Source organism: Physcomitrium patens, chromosome 17 (genome assembly GCF_059467195.1).
Source record: "Physcomitrium patens ecotype Gransden chromosome 17, ASM5946719v1, whole genome shotgun sequence".
NCBI lineage: Eukaryota > Viridiplantae > Streptophyta > Bryopsida > Funariales > Funariaceae > Physcomitrium > Physcomitrium patens.
In genome coordinates this window covers 5,945,993-5,965,589 of record NC_143426.1, presented here as the reverse complement: position 1 = coordinate 5,965,589, position 19,597 = coordinate 5,945,993, and the positions used below count along the sequence as shown (strand labels likewise).

The following is a 19,597-nucleotide window of genomic DNA, read 5'->3' as shown; positions in this document are numbered from 1 at the left end:
TCAAAACATTCTATACTTTCTATAGATTTTGAGGATTTAGAAATTTCTATATTCTTTATGAAGTTATTACATAAAACAACATGAATAAATATAACATAAAAATCTAATGCATAATATTCTTTCATTGTCCACAAGGATCAAATATCACATTGTTTATTTGATTTGATTTTAAAATTTTTAATTAAAATCTTAAAAAATTATAAATTTTGAAATGACTGATTGTTTTCTTCTAAGAATGTTGCAAGCATATAATTCTTTCTAGCTACTTTCAAGTTAGTATTATAAAAACAAAATTTTTTTTAAAAAATAAAAGCATTTAGATTTTTACTTTTAATATTTAATTATTAAAATTTTATTTTTTTAATATTTGGTGATAAATATATATATATATATATATATATATATATATATACATATATATTTCAAGTTTAGATAGATATTTTATTTCAAATAGAAAATATTTCTAATCCATAAATTTTAAATCTATATAATTTTTAGTTTTAGATTAAAAATAAATTAATAAATCATAAATTTATAAATATATATATATTTTTTATTTATTTATTTATTTATTTATTTATTTATTAAATATAATAAACTTAGAATATATTACATATAATGATTGTTAATTCTTTAAATACCTTCATATTTATATAAAATTAATTATCTTATATTTTTAAATAAAACATTTTTAAAAGCTTTTGCTATAGAAGAGCAAAACATGTATCAATCTCATTTTTATATGTATTAATTTGTATGCTGAATGTATGTATGTCTTTTGGTTTGGAATAAATTTGTATTATAATATAATTGTATAATGTTGTATTTTTATCATGAATCTCTTATTTAAAGAATGTCACAGTATCAAAAACAAAAACAAAAACAAAAACAAAAAAAACAACAACAACAATAACAACAACAACAACAACAACAACCATCTTCAAGTGATATTTAAGGTATGTAGAATGTTGGCAAAACAAACTATAAGAATAAATAGTTTACACTTTCTTTACTTTAGAATACCAAAAAATAACTTGTTTGGAGTTAATAGCAAGAAACTATTATGTGAAAATAAATCCAACTATACAAAGTAAAATAATTAAAATATGCTTTTTATGAATCTTAAATATTATATATATATATATATATATATATATATATTATATATATTACATAAATTAAATATAATATTTTAGATTGCTATAATATTTTAAGAAAAAAATTATTGTTATATTTAGAATAGCAAATAAATAATAATAATCATTTGAGTTTTGTGGAATAGATCAAGCATAGATAGATAGAAAATAGTTTTCTTAAATAGAAGGTTCTTGGTCATTCTTTCTTGATTCTAGTATGATAGTATTTTTTCTCTTCTATCCTCTATAATTATTTTTTGGAACTTTTTTAAATTGATCAGTTTGTTTCCTTACCTAGTTATAGTTTTGAATAGAATGTTTAATCTTAAGATCTCTTTTTAATTTATACTTTAACTTTAAATCAATGTCATCCAAGTTTTATTAAATTTCTGTAAGTAAATTTTGATTATTAGTTACTAATATTGTTAGAAGATCTTGGATTTCCTTCATTTTGTCTCATAATATTTAAATTTGTTCAACGTAGAGGCTTGTAAAGTCGGTTTTTTCATAAGCTTGGAATTATTACATTCGGAATCGGGATAAACTTCTCACAATAGTTCAAGTGAAGAGTAGTCCTTTCTTTTTTAGATTTCTCTCCTGAACAGCGCTGAAGGTGCTCGACTTGGTAACTGGACTGGACACAGCAAAAGCACTGAGATACAACTAACATTCCATTACTGCTCACAATCCCAAAGCCTTATTACCAGTAGCTTGAAGCAAACAAGCTGTAAAAATGACTAGACCCACAAGTTTGACATCGTTTACTATCACCGTGTTTGCAACTTTGTTTAAATGGTTTGCCCTTTCGGCAGTTTGTTTGCCAACTCCACTACGAGTGTACATGAACCCTCGGTGCTAGCACATTGAGATAATTTTCATCATTTTACATATTCAAACGCCTCTAAAAGAATCAATTTTTTTAGAAAATAAACACATCGAGTCCATTAAAGAACCAAGTGCTTGCCTAGGTGACCCAGTAAGGCTAAGTCTGTGCTTCCACAGGCTTTGCCTTGAAGAGACGATGATCAAAAGTTCCTTAAGTACAATTCTCAGTTTTCCAGTCAATATAAACTCAGCTCTCAACGTTCACCGTTTACACGAACGTCAACTCATTTAGGGACGCCTCTACTTCTGTCTTGTCCACTTTCTGTCGCAGGTCGTGAAGAAATTGACCTGCTTCGTTGATGCGAGCAGAGGTCTGTCGTCCTGACAGAGTCGCTCCCTCCATGCTGTCAATGTAATCCTGTTCCAGCATTTTCACACCTCAATGAGAAACATTATTTCTCTTAACAGAACATCTAGCGGTTGAAATGGTATGGTCAATTTTCCAGATACGTGGCAAAGAAAATTGGACATGTCCTGCGGAGCAAATACGTAAGATGAGATTCGTACATTCAACACAAATACTCTACTAACGCGTATGAAAAATCTTCTTTACAATATTAGGTGAGTAGTAGCGTACCTGCTTGGTGTAGGACCCTGAAAGGAAGAAGTTGGAGACGGGAGTCTTCTGGTCAGGTCGGAACACGTCCATGCCTGGTGCTTCACGGTACAATGACTGCCCTATCTTCACCACTGATGACCATGTCATTTCAAGGCCATTGGCCGAGGGGAAGAGACGCAGAACCTAAACAATCAAGTAACCCGTGTTAGTAAAGCAGTACAGCTGTCTATGTACATCAAGTTGGTCATAAGACAACCAAATAAACTTAAAAAGCTCCCAAACCAATGTGGAAAATTAAGAGTCTCACAAAGACTGTCATACTCCTCTGTTCACGACATTTTTTGCACGAAATCAATTCGCCTACAAAGTATTAGAAATCATCATATAGGTTAGGAAGAAGATGGACCTGTTCATGGACGGCCTTCACCACCTTTTCATTTGGCAAGGGCATATATGGATCTCCGGGAGTCAAAACCGCTCTGCTCATACACAAATGTACCCATTATTACGTAACTCCTATGCGCATGACATACAAACTGAACCCAAACAAAGACTAACGATTCACAATTTGCATGGGAATAAAGACCGGGATAACTTACTGAATAAGAGAGCCTTCTCCTTCTTTGTAGTAGTCCTCAGGTGAAGTCAATGCTAGATCCGCGAAACACGAGAAATCAGCGTCAGCTGAATACAGCAGATTATCCACCCCAGCAGCTCGTTGCAGCTGCCTGCGTCACCTCACACCAAAAGAACAATCAAACCTAGTCAGGGTGGCAGTGATTACCATTGTTGACACTAAAAGCCCATGTCTAGAGCTCACGCACAAGTTACTATGACGAATCGCTAAATTACGGCGTCCAGATACAGAATCTTAAAATTGTCTCACACATGAAATTCTACCCTGCCAATCAAAATACCTTGAAGATTCCAAATCCTGCATTTCAGTAACCCAACCATTAAATCGCAGCTGCACTGTCACCACGGGAACTCCTGAAAGCTTGTAGATGTTTTCGAAAAACTCCCACTCACGCCAAGGCTGTGGCAATAGTCTATGAATTCCTGGCACGTCACAAGCTGCGTGCGACAAAAAAATAAAACAATTAGATTTGAGAGCCCACAACCGCACGAGATCATCATCCTACCAGATGGTCTCTAAAACGGGCCTAAGAGGGATCTGACAGGTATTCACCTGCCACGTATGCATCTGCCTTGACGATCTGCTTCTCAGTTGCCTTTGTCATAACTAACCCAGTCACATAAGTCTCCCCTTCAGGAGTGCGATCATAAAGGACCTCCCGACAGCCCCATCTTAAGTGAAACCTGCCACCTTTCTCCTTGATGTACTTAGCAATGGGTCCATTCAAGCGCTCGTCAGGAGAACCACTGAGCATTCGTAACACTGAAGCCTCGGTTTTGGTTGCAAAGAAGGCAAAGATGGTAAGCATGCACCGGGCGCTGATGTTGTCACAGTCAATAAAGCCCAAAGCGTAGGCTACAGGGTCCCACATCCTCTTGATACTCATGCGAGTTCCGCCATGAGAAATGAACCAATCAGAGAAACTCACCTGTTCATTTGCCACGATACTTCAGTGCCTCAGAGCGCTATAATTGAGAGATTACAACAAAATAATGAAGATTGTATGAACACCCAAAATATGAACTTAAATATCTTTGCCGCTTCATTCTGAATAAGTACGAATCGTGAATGTGTACAGGTGCTCATAGTTTTTCAATGTCAAGAACCTTCTTCTATCTGGCATTCCTATGTTTCTTACAAAGGAGCACATTTACAATCGAAAGAACCAATTTAGAAGAATCTACAAAGCTGCATAAAATCATTGTTACCTTATCCAAGTCCCGGATATCACGCATAGCCCCCTCAGGATCGACCAACGCTCGCACAACTGGACTAGTTGCCAATGCCACTGCGTTCGCCGCCTTGTCAAAAGGCTGTAAAATGCAATGTACCATTCAACTGTGTGTCAGACATTTGGATGGAACTTTACCACACTGGATCAAATAGACATGAATTTCAATAAATTAAAATTGTGGCCAAAAAAGCTAAGCCATTAGGTTTCGTGCATGAGAAACTCGACTTACTTCAAGCTGATTTGTGGTGACAAACGCTTTTATGCCGTGCAGAGGTGCTCCCACTGGAAATCTGAAGTCCAACTCTGCGGAAGAGCGCCACTAATGGCGTGTGAGGAGTTACCAAGTCACACACGACGCAACACTAGAAGAGTCTATATACCATCCTGAAAACAAGGGTTGCATTGAACTGCTAAATGTTTTTTGCTTTGAAAATTTCTAATACAATATCGCAAATAAACTAGCACAGTGTTTATAGCTTATTGCATATCCTTGTGTAGGCAGGCTTGGTTAATTGGGAAGGGCATGTAGCTCAACATGCTTACAGGGTAAACCTTGCATGATTCCTTAAGTAAAGGAATTGACCAGACATTTCCTTATATCAAACTGCATATTAAGAAAAAGATTGACAGAGGAATAACTAACCTCCAACGTTGCCGCCTTTGTTAATAAAAGTGTGAGTGTGATCCTTGAGTAGTAAATTATTGTCTGCCCCCACCTGTAACGGTTCGAACCAACAAAAACCATTTGAAGTTGAAAGCTTGAGAGTCTAAGGCGGAACGGAAAGTCTATACAATGCATCTAAAAAATATGGTCTACACGAACTCTCAAAAGCCAGAGAATTATAGAGGAGCCGCATTACAAACACCTAACTTCATCGGATAGAGATCGCCAGCAAAAAAAATTATTAGAGCATGAAAAGCAACTTTGCGCGAGAGAGAACGTGCATGAGGTGAAAGTACCTTAGCTAGGAGGCGAAACAGATTGTTGTAGCACCCGAAAAAGACATGTAAACCCATCTCGATATGGTTTCCATCCTTATCTTTAAAGGACCCCACTTTACCACCAATGAACTTTCGCGACTCATAGATATCCACCTGCGCACAAATCACACCAATTCTCAACTCCCCAACACAGTAAGAAAAACAAAAAAAAAAAAAAAAAAAAAAAAAAAAAACGTTAAAAACTCGCAAACAGTACAAAGGTGATGGTCGTTGCTATTCAAAAACCAAAAAGAATGGCATCAAAAACAATTACAGAAAATTCACGCAGAGAGAAGAATCACCTCGTGGCCTTGCTCGAGAAGCTCAACAGCGGTGGACATGCCCGCAAGACCAGCGCCAATAATGGCGACCTTGAGCTTGGGCCCCTTGTAAGCCTCGGGCTCGGGAGGGAACAGACCTTTCGGTGCTGAAACCCAAAAACCAAGCACATCCAAAACTCAATGAAAAAATTCCAACACCAAACCAAAACTATAATGCTCAAAATGTGACGCAGTTCATGCTCCAAGCTCCCATTCATGAGAGACAGAAACAGAATTAGAACACATTCAATTCGGCCACCCCATTGCACACCTTTCCTGCTCATGTCCGACACCATGCTTTGCAAGCTGGCTGTGACGCGCACACTCCCTGTCCGTCTGCTGCTGGCATCCTTTCGGTCCACAACTGCAAAACATGGCGCTGGAATCGATCCCTTCACATGACTCGACGACGAGGAAGCCAACGACAGTGAAGCCACCCCTGCACACCTCCCCGCCTGCACCACCAACCCCGCCATAGCTACCAAAATATTTGCAACCTGAGCTTCAAAACCCCCTTCTCTCAAACTCGCACGCACGCACACACTAACCCACAATCCCAAACCTCTTGAACACAATTCCAATTCAGTGCTGTTGCACCGCGACCACCGAATTGAAAGACAACCCCGCACTGCTCTGGAAACACAAGCCTGAAGGCGATTAGGATGGATGAATAAACTGGATCACGTTCATCTTAATGGATGACTTCCGCTCTCCCGAAGATGAGACCTATCGTGACGTGGACGTATCGTATCCGGATATAGTCCGGGTGTCAATCTCACCATCCCCCTCACACTCCCTACCACGGGGTGGATGAATGAGACGGATGATACATTATTTTGAGCGACAATATTCTGTTCGATGTGGATGTTAACGACGTCCTCTTTTTACCAAAGTCTCGTGGATGTGGGAAAAAGTGAGGGTTTTGTCTTTAAAAAAGGAAGAGATGCAATGAATATGGATTTCTTTTAATAGGTTCCCCGATGTGCCCACATATGGATTTTAAAAGAAATCTATATTTTGCCAAATATATATACACATCCATATTCATTGCATTGTTGTATGGAAATTTTAGTTGGTGGTAACATTATTTTGCCAATGTTTACTCTCTTCATTAAAGGATTTTTCACTATTTTGTGCATCGAAATTTTAAGACGTTGATTTAATCTTTGACAAGTTCAATTCTCTCTCTTTGTTTTTATATATATATATACATACGTTAAGAATACATATATATTTTATTTTTTCGCATAAAGCATCAGCTGATTATCATAAAAAGATGAATAAAAAAAACTTTGCTTTGAGAAGAAGTAGGTTTATAATCCTCTTTAAAAAAGAAAAACCCGTGTTTTTGATGTATTACATTCCTTACAAGCCACCACACTAAAGGTACCAAGTTTGCTAACAATAACAGAATGCATAAATTGTATTTAATAATATTACCTATAAATACTTTTATTTTATTTTATTGAGCTGTATTTTATGAGAAAATAAAGTATTAAGAATGATTGTTTAAAGATCCTGTTCCACATCGCTCTATTGGGATGAAAGTATTCCAATAAATTGGTTTTTCTCAAGTTGTTATAGTTTGTGTGTTTGTTTGTTTGTTTGTTTCGTGTTTTTTGTATTTTTTTTGTATTTTTTGTTGTTTTTCCAGCACAAAAACAAAGTTTACTTGGGTGATACGATACAGTGTAATTCTTTTTTATTTTTTGAAACAATATCTATTTTATTCAATTTGTTGTTTTTTTTAAAAAAATTGACCTTATTAACCTTTCTAATAACATTCTTTTTTGAGCATTTTAAAGATCGATATGATATGTTCTGAATGTATAAATTGTGTACAATTTAAATGAAAATAAACATACATAAGTCTTATTATTGAGTTTGATTGTGGAAAAAAAAAAAAACAAAACAAAACAAAACAAAACAAAGAAGAAGAAGAAGAAGAAGAAGAAGGATAACATCAAGAATGAAAATATTTCATGTAAAGATTTCACATGAAAAGGATTTATAATGAATTTGTTTCATGATAAGAAATACTTTTATGAGCTAAGATTTCACTTCTGGCTTGTAAATTTTGAATGCTTTTGCAATATTTTGATATCTTCAGATTTTTAAAAATAACGAATAAAAAAAATGCTATGCTATTTCTGCAATATATTTAATTTAAACATTCTAAACATACACTAGAACAAAAGCGACCATTTTACGTTAAGTACGATTCATTGTGATTTGGGTTAGTGTATTGTAATAAAAAGATGAAGTATTTAAATACAACTTCTATACTTAATCAATCACTAGAAAAAAAATTGTTTTACTTGAAATTCCACACTACTCAAAGTGACTTCGTCTAACTTTTTTCTGAAACAAATTACGGAACCTCAAAATACTATGAACGAAATATCTAGATCCGGAAAGCCTAATTCACACCGCCACAATCGAGTCGGCACAGTAAAGAGAGCTCAATCGCGACGAGCCTCGCAAACTCACTTCTCTCAATCGATTGACGCGGAATTTGTTTTTGTTTTTTGTTTTGTTTTTTCCGTTTCGAGGGCGATTGAAGCACGATTTGCGCCTCTGATCGACCTCGCCGTGCAGTGTATCAAGTTACGATCATTTCGAACTCCGCGGCTGTGGTTTTTTTGGATCAGATTGTGGACTGGACCATATTAGGGCTGCCGGATTTCCCCTGTTTTTGTTGTGGTCTGCACTTCTTCTGCGCTGTAGCGTTTGAGGACTCTGGTTTTTGTATGAAGAAAGAAGTTAACTATGAAAAATTCTCATATTATCAAACACAGAAGATGAGATTCGCGTAAATTGATTGCGTACATTCCAATTGGATAAAGTCTAATTGACTGAGAAGAGGTGGAAGAAAATTTCGATGAAGAAAAGATGTGACAGATTGAGTAGAGCGTTCTACAAATGCTCTGGATATTGTTACGTAGCTTACACTACCGTCTCTAGATGAACGAGTGTAAGGTGTTTGTAAGAATTTGTAACTCGTGCAAGACTCATGCTTGTGGAAGTCTCCCAAATTGGTTTAACATGCATGTTTATTTGATGATGGAGCTCTTGGTTTGGTTCCTGGTTACTTAGTGTGATTGAATGCATTACAGTGAGCTAGCCATCCGAATACGAGCTGTTGTATTAGAATCAAATCCAATTTATTGTATACGACGCGTTGTAGTGGAGATATTGATATCGTTTTGTTTGTGATGGTGGTTTAGATCACTGGTGGAAGTGAAATCAACCTCTATGCCGCCCTATAATGCAGCTGGTACTGCAGCATCTAGGCAGCCTGCAGTGTCAATGGTTTCTCTTGCCCAGCAAGCTTATGAGAGCCTGTGCTTCGACTTTCCAGTAAGTGCTGCTTCCATATTTGTGATGTGCTAATCCCATTCACGAGGTTACACCCCTTTGATGTTGTTTTCCTGGCCTTGCTTTCGATGGAATGATTCTCACCGAGAATGTAAGCCCTTCTCAGGTTTATTGAGTTGTGATCATTTTACCGGATTATGTCGAACTTGTGAAACAAACTATGTAGAAGCTAACTAGTAATTTGTGTGAGCAGGTTGTGGAGACACCTGTATTGGCTGCCCTTGCCAGTTCCTTCAGGTGTATAATTGATCTAGACTATTGACGTCTTAACTCTACCATTTATCTTGATGCATCGACCTATTTGAAATGATACTGAACATTTTGCGATGATATGAGAGTTAAAATCCTCCTGGGGTACTCAATACCTGTTGGCTAACACTATCAAATGACCTGTGCAGAACAAACTTATCTGGGGATGGCAGACTTCAATTCCCAATTACTTCACGTTTTGTATCTGGTCTCCAGTAAGTAATATTTGTGCAGTTCCTATTCAGGCTCTTATCGTCTTCGAAGTCGTGGATAATAACTGAACCCTACTATTATGGTTATGGCCAGTTGCCACACTATCGCTCTCAGTGTTAATGGTGTCTGCTAAATTTGTTCCTGGATAATTAGTATCTTCATAGTGTTTGCAGCTTCAAATGCAATAAGGTGTATAAGGTGTGAACCTATGTACATGAACACCATGACGTTGTATATAAGGTGTGAACGTTCACTGATGAACATACCTTTGGCTCTGCTTATAGGTACCTTGCGGAGACGCATTTTGAAAAAGAAAAGTCTGCTCAAGGAGATGTTGATTCCAGGAGCAGTCATTTGGTGACTCTTTGTGGTAGGAAAATTCATGGAATCTCAGTATTTTGATTCCTGTGATGCCTGGTTCAAAGTGCTGGAATTTAGTCCCTGTTAATCATTTATAAATTTATGGAAATTTAATAATGATGTGTAGGTGAATGGCAGCGCCTCGAAGAGCTTATGTGGTCAATATTCTGGCTTTGAAATGTAGAGCTAGTTAGATATGAAGAAGCCCTTTTGGGAACGCAATACATCTTATGTATTGTCTTCTAGATACATTTGCGCTGAGATAAACTGCAAATGCATTCTTATTACTCTCTACTATATAATAGCTCTGATAATGTTTCCCTAGAGCAGCAGAGGACTAATTGGAAAGGATTAATGCATTTTAATCTCACTACCTTATGAGTTTCTCAGGTTGTGTATTTTTAAAGGCACCATCTAGAGGACTTGCTGCTGCTACACGTGATGATGGGGCAATTCTGAACCGATTACTGGCATCCTATGAAGCCTTGCAAGAAGTTGAGCAGGATGATCTTCAGTCCGTAGAGGAACTGTGCTCAGAAACCACTTCCGAGCTAATTTCTGAAAATTACTCATCAGAACTTGGAAATGAACAGATGGCAGATGAACTGGACGATGGTAAGATAATAAGCAGTTGTTTCTTTCTCGTGCTGCATAGAAATAATTTAGTAAAGCTATTCATTTTCTGTATCTGATGTTTTCATGGACCAGTATGCGGACAGACAACTTTTCTACGGTCACGCGCTTAAGTTAACTTTATCTGGCAGATGATACGGAATGGGAGCCCATTGAAACGCCAAACAATGAAGTGGTATCTGTCAGGAGTCCAGCAACTGTACTGACGCAAGAGAACTCTGTGGCTGAGTGGCCCGTTCTTTTGTCGAAAGTGACTGCACTAGTTAGTTCGGCTCCTTCTGAGGTATCTTATTCCTTGAGTCTTTGCATTCGAATGTTTCGAGTCATCTTTGTCTGTGCGGCATATTTTTTTAAAATATTAAAGTTTACTAAGCTGTGCATTGTGCAGGTGACCAGCATTGGAGCTGTTTGGGACGCCTTACAACTCACTGAAGACTTGATAAATGTAAAGTCTGCAATCTACTGATGGAATATTTAAAAAAAAAAAAAAAAAAAAAAAAAAAAAAAATCATGGAAGGTTATGCTTACAAGCTGGATCTTGGATCTTGGACCAATATTGTTATGATAAATCCAGAATTATAAGGGCTACTTTTTGAACTTGTTAGATTTTTATTTTTTTATTTTTTTATTTTGTTTATTTTGTTTATTCATGTTCGAGCAAATGTTGGAAGATTCATTTGACATCAAATAACTTTGCGTATGTACCATTTGATTTTGAATGAAACGTCGTTTGGTTGCAGGCTCTGAAGGTCTTGAGACAGGTCGAGAAAACCAAGAGTGTTGATGTAATGCCTTTAGCGAGACTATATACTGGAGTCATGTGTGATCGTGTTACTGAACGTGCAAACTCTTCAAGGTAATGCTTTGCTTAAGATCGGTTGTTTTGCTTGTAGCATTCTTGAGTAGTTATTTAAATCAAGCACTTAGATTCACCTGCCCACGGCACTCGTGATGTTACCTGTGAATATAAGGTTATAGATCTGTCGGATGTTATATAGCATGTTTGACTTAGCCTTTTGCCATATAGTGTTAAAGAAATCCATTTTAGGAGGATTTTTCTCTGAAGTGCTCATTCCATTTCAGGGGACAGGAGTTAGGGCGGTTGGTTACTGCAATAGTAGGCATGGCTGCGAATAATACAGATGGGCGAGTCTCTAAGAGTGATAACAAAGATTGGGAGTGTTTGGCTTTAAGAGTCTTGGCCACTCTCAGCTACAAGCTGAAAGGTCCTGGCAACCACGAACGTTCATTGTGGCCGATACTTTCATCAAATTTGCCTTTTCTTGAGCAGCAGCTTACACGACTTTTGGTTGGAGCTTCAGTTACAGGTACTTCAAGGGGTGCGATGTTAGATTTTGGGTGGAAATTTTACTTCTTTCCTGTGTTCTGAGAATGACCTCCGCGTTCTGAAGAATTATAGTATATCCTCGAATCACTACACTAGTGAGCATACGAAGAAGTAACTGCAAAAGCCTCTGGTTACAGTATATTATAAGTGTATTACGCTTTAGTTGATTGAGAAACTTCTAAGAAAAACCCAAATAAATTTGTTGATTTTGACTTGCATTTGTACGTTTCGTCTATCGTTTGTGCAGCGCCAGCAGAGGAATTGGAGATGGTATTTCGAAGCTTATGCTTCTGGCTGCAGCATGCACCAGGAAATGCATCTGTTGGGTCTTTGCTCATGCAGGTATGATGTTGGTCTTGATTTTTGGCCTTTGTCGAGTGTTTTATTGATCACGTTGAATGCTTTTATCCATAATGGTGGCATGAAGTTATCTGGTGTCTCGAATACAATTTTTTAGTATCCTTTTGAGACGAATTGGAAAAACTATTGGCTTTTCAAGACAATTATGACTTATACGCTGTTGGGATTCTAGAATTTGAAATTTGAATATCTCATGTTTACTTTTGTTTGCCTTTTAATTATCAAGTGTGAGTTTTTCATAGCCGCATGATTTTTAAAGTCATTTCGCTGCCTATGGAATGACTTCGTGGATTGGCTTTTATTTGTGATTGCAGTCTGGTATTCTGAGAACTGCATTGCAAGTGTTCTTGAAAACGGGAACAGAACCACAAATGGAGGCTTTGCGTGAGTTTCTTTTGCTTGCAATGGTAAATGGCTGTCATATCCTATACTAGTCACCCTCTCCGGTCTTTATTTATTTCAACTTGGATTTGCTCTCATCTTAGAGTCTCAAGTTTACATGTCGCAGAATTTGAAGTTGAGAATGTTTCCCACGTGCCTCAATATTGAAAATAGGAATGTATTTCTTGTTTGTACGAATATCATTTCTGTTGCTGATGCTCCTACTTTTAGGCGTACAGTTGCACGTAGCAGTTCTGGCGAACACTTTTGGAAAGATTTTTTCAAGCAGAAGATCCCATCTGCATCCGTGAATTCATTTGGTTTATATGTATTGTCGTGACACAAATTTATGTTCTCATTGTCTTTATCAATGTGCCAGGCTCGTTCAAGGGAGGTAGCACAGTATCTAGTTGAAGTGCCCACCTTTTGGGCTGCCATATCTGACACTAGATTTTTGAGTGAGGATTCGCTGACTAGGTCACATGGATTGGTATGGCCTCTACTGCTGAGGGCAGGAAATCGACAGAGCAAGACACCCGCTCTAGAGCGCTACAATCAAGCAGAAAATGTTCTTAACCATGAAGTCTGCCTAACTGCTGAATTAGGCGATGTCCAGGAATTGGTAAACAATACGCTGGTACTCACGGTAAGTAGGTTTCAATTCTATGTTTGTATGCTGCTATTTTTAGTAACCGTTGATGAGCATTCTGGGAATTTGACTAATCTAAGAAGGATTAGTTGGATGTCGAATATGTGTGCGTACGAAGTTTTTTTGGCCTTCTATTACAGAAACTCCTTTCGTAACTGAAGTCTCGTTTTCTTGCTTGCAGAGATTACTACGAGTACTTCAGCAGCTTGAAGCAGCTTGCTCAGCATCCTCAGATAAGTTATGGCAAAGAGGCGGTTGCTTAGATAAAGGTCTCACACGTTGCTATACGGCGTTGTGCTCTTTATCTGCCACACTACGTAACCTGGAAGGTCCAAATAAAGGAGGCGATTCTGGTGATGAAGAAAGGAGGACTGAGAAGATTGCGGAATTGTTGTCTAGGATGGTGCCCATGGCAAAGAAGTTGACGGCAATTACCAAGGGTGATGGAAGTTCAAAAGCGGATTGATTGATGTCACTCGATTTAAGCGTGGATAGCTTATAAAGACCACACAAGCAAGATGAAGTATGCCACGTTGGATTGTCTACATACCATCAGGTTACGCTAGGTGATAGATTCTCTTGATCATTCAGTTCTCATGCATTGACCTGCGAGAACGAGTTAGACGTTAGTTGTGAGTCTTGTGATTGAGCACTACGTGACAGTCGTAGTATGTGAGAAGAGCTTGAGGTTGACATCGATGTATTAGATGAATTTCAAACGTTGCGACTACGTATTGTGGTTTGCCATGAAATTAGGTTTAGTTTGGGTAGTGTACGTTCCCACAACTCTCTCCCTCTCTCTCGAGCAGCATACCGTATGCTCTGAATCACCCTTCGTTCTCCCTTTTTCTCCTCTCCGATTTGGTTGTCCGGTTACACAAGAAGTTTTTTGCAAAATTGGATTTAGAGTGAAGGTATGACGAAAAGCACATCTTATCCAACCTGTGTTCAAGTCGAAACCCATGGATATCAATTTCATCTTTTCCGGAAAATCAAGCCCGAGTATCGCATCGTGTGTCTTCAAATTTGGTTTCTACGACATTTTTCTTGATTGACGTCCTTTTTTTCATCGACTGCCCAGCCAGCACTCAATTTGGGTCTAGTGAGTTCACTTGCTGGAATCATAAGCCAGTTAATGGCAATTTTCTCGTTGTCCAAGTTTCATTGGATGTACCACTTATGTAGTTCATGACCACGTTGGCCTGGATTTTCCAAGGAGAGGAGACATTCCTGGCTGGAACGATTGCTGGATTGGTATCTCTTTAACCCAGGACCCACGATTGGGCCTTTGCTTTGGCAATCATGCAAGGGGGGTCCTAGCAGGGGCTGGGCTAAACTTATTATCAGTGGGACCCCTTTGAGATGACAATTGTGCTGTACACTGAGATGGAGGGATAGCAACTTCTTCTTCTTTTTTCTTTTTTTTTCTTTTTTTTTTTTTTTTTTTTGCTTTGATTAAACCATTCCCTTGAAGCTTCACAAGGCTGCATATAATGCCCCCCTCCCTCAGTGGCAGGGTTGCCCTTTGAAGGCCAAAAACAAATACAAAAAAATACAAAAATGATGCTCACAATGACGGTTATATGGAGTGGATGGTCCCTAAACTTATGCATAGTGCTTGTCATTATTTGAGGACAGCTTGTGATGTTGAGGCAGGGCATTAAATGCTGCTCCTCATTGCAGCAGCAGCAGCAGCAGGCCCCCCTTCCCTTCTGCATTCCCATGTCATTGTACATCATGAAGGTCCAACTCTTCCAGCCCTAATTCCAACACATCATGTAAGTAACTCTGTAAACAACACTCTCTGACTCTCTGAAACATTGCTCTCTCTCTTCTCCGTGTCCTGAAGGGTGGGTAAATTTTATAACAGGAAAATCATGCAACTATCATCATCTGTTACTTTTAAGAAAGGGGGGGGGGAAGTAGGTGTTGTGAAGGGCAGTTGCAACTCTGGTCTCAAATCACAACATCAATCATGCAATCATCGTCTAAGTTTTTAATGTTGACCTCCTCACTCTCACCCCCTTTGCATACAATCTGAGAAGATTGATCAGTTTCTCCATCATTGCTCATGTGCTCAGACACACACACACACACACAGAGTGACACAGAGAGACAAAGAGAGAGAGACATTTTTTTAACTTTATGAAGGACCTCAGTGTGGACTTTCTTATTAAACTCCACTGGTTCCAGACACTGCTGACAAATTTGGGGACAACTTTGTTTCTGGGTGTTCAGGTTGACTTCTTTAGTTTTGCGCCAATTGGGTAATATCATTTGCCATTCCAAATTGTGTGAAGCCAAGCCAAAGAAGTCTCCTTCCAATGGACAAATGTTTAGCCAAATAGTTAGATTTCTTTTTATTTTTTGGGTCAGTGACAATTTGAAGATCTTCAGCCAAAATCCTAAGCAGTCCTTTAGATTGGTCTTCATTGTCCAGGCTACCTTGACCATAACAGGCTAAAAACATCTTTGCCATTTCCAAGTTATGGTTTTAGGGTTTAGAAACCTTCTTTGTTGACTGTGATGAATTCATTGTCTCCACCATGTTCTCACACACACACACATATATATATATATATATATATATACACATGTGTTCATATGTATAGGTAACTTGGGGGGTGAATGAGTCTCTTTCTGGATGCAGATGCTGGTGGGATTTTCTTTGCCAGTATTGTCCAAGTACAGACACAAAAAATGGCAAGAATTTGTGTATGTATTTGGGGGGTTTTTGCATGTCTCTATCCCACATGCGGACACAAGAGTGGGATTTTGTTTTGCAAAAGGTCTGTTTCAATGTAAGCAGCCAAATTTGATTGATTGTGGACAAATCCAGACAACCTCTCTCTCTTTCACACATCCCCCCAAACAAAGAAGGAAAAAAAAAATTATAAAATAATAAAGAAAGAAAGGAAGAAAGAAAGAAAGAGGAGATAGTGGGGGTTTTACCATACAAACCAAGACACCATGTTTTAAGCCATCATTACATCAAAATCTATCCCCTCATATTAATTGCATGAATCATATAATGTACACCTTGAATGCATCAAAAACATGTGGTCAAAGGTGAATTGCCAACTCCCCTCCCCTCTTAATTCATTGTTGTTGTTGTCGTTATTATTTTAATTATCATTTTTTGAAAAAGTTTGTACAACTCACAGTCAATTTCCTTCCCAAAGTTGAAACAAAATACAAATAGTTTCAAGTATTCTTTTCAATCATTTATCAACCACTATTTAGCAATATTAGTGACAAGCAATTCACCTTTCCAAAAGATTCTTTATAAAACATTTAACCAAAAAAGTGGCAGGAATTCTTTCTATTGAATGGTTTATATTATTCGTCTTCTTTTTCCATGTTTTCTTTAAGTTCCTTCATTGGTGAGTGTGTGAGTGTATGGGAATGGGACCACCAAGTCCCTTAGAAGGACAAATCATGCAAAATATGTCCACTAGGGTGCCTCTCAACTCCCCTCCTTTCACAAGGGATGGATGAATGAATGAATGGACGAATGAATGGATGGACGAATGAATGGATGAATGAAAATCCCAATGACCTCCCCTTCCCTTCCTCCCCTTCACTTTATTAGTACATGCACATTAATGGCCGGAACTGACCTCGACTCCTGCTTTTGCCCCTTCCCCCATTTGGGTCATCATGCCCGTTCTGACAGTGGAATGCATCATCTTATTTAACAATGTGGCATCATTGCCATGGCTGTCCGAGGACCCCCCCCCCCTCCCCCACTCGGCCTTTTTTTTAATATCATTATTCACTTGGAAATTGATGTTTTTTTTTTGTGAATTGACTTTTTGTGCCTAAGAGAGTGTGGTTCACGAATTTTTTTTATTTTTTATTTATTATTTATTATTTACATTGCAAATGAGTCCATGTCCTGCAAAAAGTCATTGTTTGTAGCTCATAATAGTTAAGGACATTGTTTTTTGTTTTTTTTTAAAAGGATGCAAGAGTGAGACTAAAAATGTATGTATATATGTATGTATGTATGTGATTAATTGGATAAAAGAGTTATTATAGAACTGACACAGTTTATGAAATTTCTCTACTCTCATACTTTGTGAATTGTAGAATGAGATTTGAAAAAAGAAAAGAAAAGAAAAGAAAATAAATACACACTACTGATTTTACATTCTTATTATTGATATTAAGAAGTTATATATAGAAAAGATTAATGGATTCTAACATATAAAGGCTACTAAGCAAAGAACTTATCACAAAGTACAATCTTTGTGTACTAACAAATAGGTGATTGTCTTTACATACATACATAGTTTAAAAATGATTTTAAAAATGATTTTTAAAATGATAATTAAGTATTATAAAAGATTGTTGCAATTATACGTAATTCTTTAAAAATAAATTTAAAAATAGGTGTATATTGTTCTGTAATAGTGAATTTGTAATAAATTAACCTAAAGTCAAAATATAATTGGTAAAAATAGATCCACACTATAAACACTAATGTTTTTACAGAATTTTAAAGCTCTTACGGTAGCTAAAGGCAAATATTGTGGATTCTTTTTGTCTTCTATTTAGGTCATTCCAAAGAGAATTACTTGTTTTTATTTCTAATCATGTAATTGGTACAAAGTACGTTTTTTATGAGTGAAAGTGTTAAAAACTATTGGATACGTAAGTACAAATGGATGTGAAATATTAATTATTTACTACATGCCAAAGTGTGGTCATGGAGTGTCATTGTTATTTGTATCTTGTTTTTCTTTGTAAAACGTTATTAGCTGTAAATAATGTTTTTGAAACTTGAGAAAAATAATGGTGGCAATAAAGAAAACACGTTTAGAATAGGACAAAACTAAGAAAAAAGAAAACAAAGAATTTTCTTGAAAAAATAGAGCTCTAAAATTTCTATAACGTTATATACAAGGAAGTTCCTTAAAATCCTTAAAATAAAAATAAAATAAATGTCTTTATATATATATATATATATATATATTTCATTTTACTAGTATTATTTTTTGTTAAGATAAAATTCGAAATATGTTTTAAAATGTTTTTTAAAATATTACGTTCAGGGTCCTATTTAAGAGGGTATCAAAAGTTTTGTTCGGAACTTTTGTATTTGCGTGTCTTTTATTAGAAAGTATACAATTTTAAACTTATTCATATGTATTCAGTTAAAATTTATTCTAAATTTTTAAGTATATGTTACTTATAATTCTTTTTAGAAAAGGCTTGTAATAATAAAAAACCAAAAGTATTTTTGATAATATTCTTTTAAAATACAAAAGTTGACTGCTTGAAGAAAAAAAAGTTTCATTACATTGATTAAGAGGTTGCAAAGTTATTTCATAAAACACCTCATCATATATATATATATATATATATATATAATATTAGTAGGTGGATAAATTACATCAATGCTTTCTTGCATACAAAAAGTTGTTATTTTTTATTATTGTTGTTTAAATTTTTTATTATAGGTTATTGCACAGTGTTATAGGATGTTCTTTTGTGGCAAAAAAATGATTGGTGATTATAACAATGACACCTTGCTATTTAGATAGGAGTGAGTTTTCCGTCTCACTTTAATTAAATAAAGAGAAGTTGGATAATCCTAGAAAAAACCATAGAAGTATGAGATTCTAAAATTTCAAAAACAATATTTGGAGTTGCAAATTAGTGCATATGAATGATACATCTTATATTAGCAAAAAGCTTCATAATAAATTTTAGCAATCCGTATTATCTTTGTTTTATATAATAACTTCATCAAAAACTATTAATGTATATGTTGTTCTTTGATATCTATTTAGTAGATAGATAGACTAATTTAACTATTGATTACAATTGCAATAGTTTGATCAGTGTTGAAAAATAGTTTTGATTTTAGTTATAAAATACTTTGATATAGTTCCAGTAAAAGATATAATTATTTTAAATATATTAATGATTATTAAATATACATAAATTATATTTTTTTGTTTTTAGTTTACAATATATATATAAGAGAAAATTTAAAATAAACCACCAATTTACTAAATTGACCCAACATATCATGGGAAATAAGAAGGAATGAGGGGAGTCATGATGAAGGCCATGATTGTAATGACAGTTTTTGGAGATGATTCATTTATAAGAATTTTAGAATTTCATCAAAATTTTGTTGACATTATAGATAATTTATTATGTTTGATTTTTTAATTTGACTTCTGAAGGTTAGGTTTCTTTAAAAAAAAATTATAATGATAGAATTTTTATATTAATAAATTCAATATACATCACAAATAAT

General features: G+C 36.1%; 2 protein-coding genes across 2 annotated transcripts; one reads left to right on the top strand and one right to left on the bottom strand.

Annotated features, from left to right (window-relative positions):
• Positions 1-2,038: 2,038 nt before the first annotated feature.
• On the bottom strand, positions 2,039-6,352 carry LOC112294714 (zeta-carotene desaturase, chloroplastic/chromoplastic). Its single transcript, XM_024545472.3, has 12 exons — positions 6,024-6,352; positions 5,735-5,859; positions 5,412-5,546; positions 5,095-5,167; positions 4,681-4,754; positions 4,426-4,530; positions 3,770-4,145; positions 3,498-3,654; positions 3,180-3,308; positions 2,987-3,059; positions 2,599-2,763; positions 2,039-2,379 (listed from the first exon to the last, which is right to left on the bottom strand). The coding sequence occupies exons 1-12, from the start codon at positions 6,226-6,228 to the stop codon at positions 2,230-2,232; spliced, it is 1,767 nt and encodes a 588-aa protein (XP_024401240.1). The 5' UTR covers positions 6,229-6,352; the 3' UTR covers positions 2,039-2,229.
• Positions 6,353-8,707: 2,355 nt separating this feature from the next.
• LOC112294867 (uncharacterized) lies at positions 8,708-14,315 on the top strand. The gene is made up of 14 exons (XM_024545808.3): positions 8,708-8,726; positions 8,980-9,112; positions 9,324-9,367; positions 9,529-9,594; positions 9,877-9,962; positions 10,343-10,567; positions 10,717-10,868; positions 10,974-11,030; positions 11,326-11,441; positions 11,669-11,913; positions 12,181-12,275; positions 12,608-12,700; positions 13,054-13,320; positions 13,505-14,315. Exons 2-14 carry the CDS (start codon positions 9,008-9,010, stop codon positions 13,787-13,789), a joined length of 1,836 nt encoding a protein of 611 aa, XP_024401576.1. The 5' UTR covers positions 8,708-8,726; positions 8,980-9,007; the 3' UTR covers positions 13,790-14,315.
• The last annotated feature ends 5,282 nt before the right edge of the window (positions 14,316-19,597 follow it).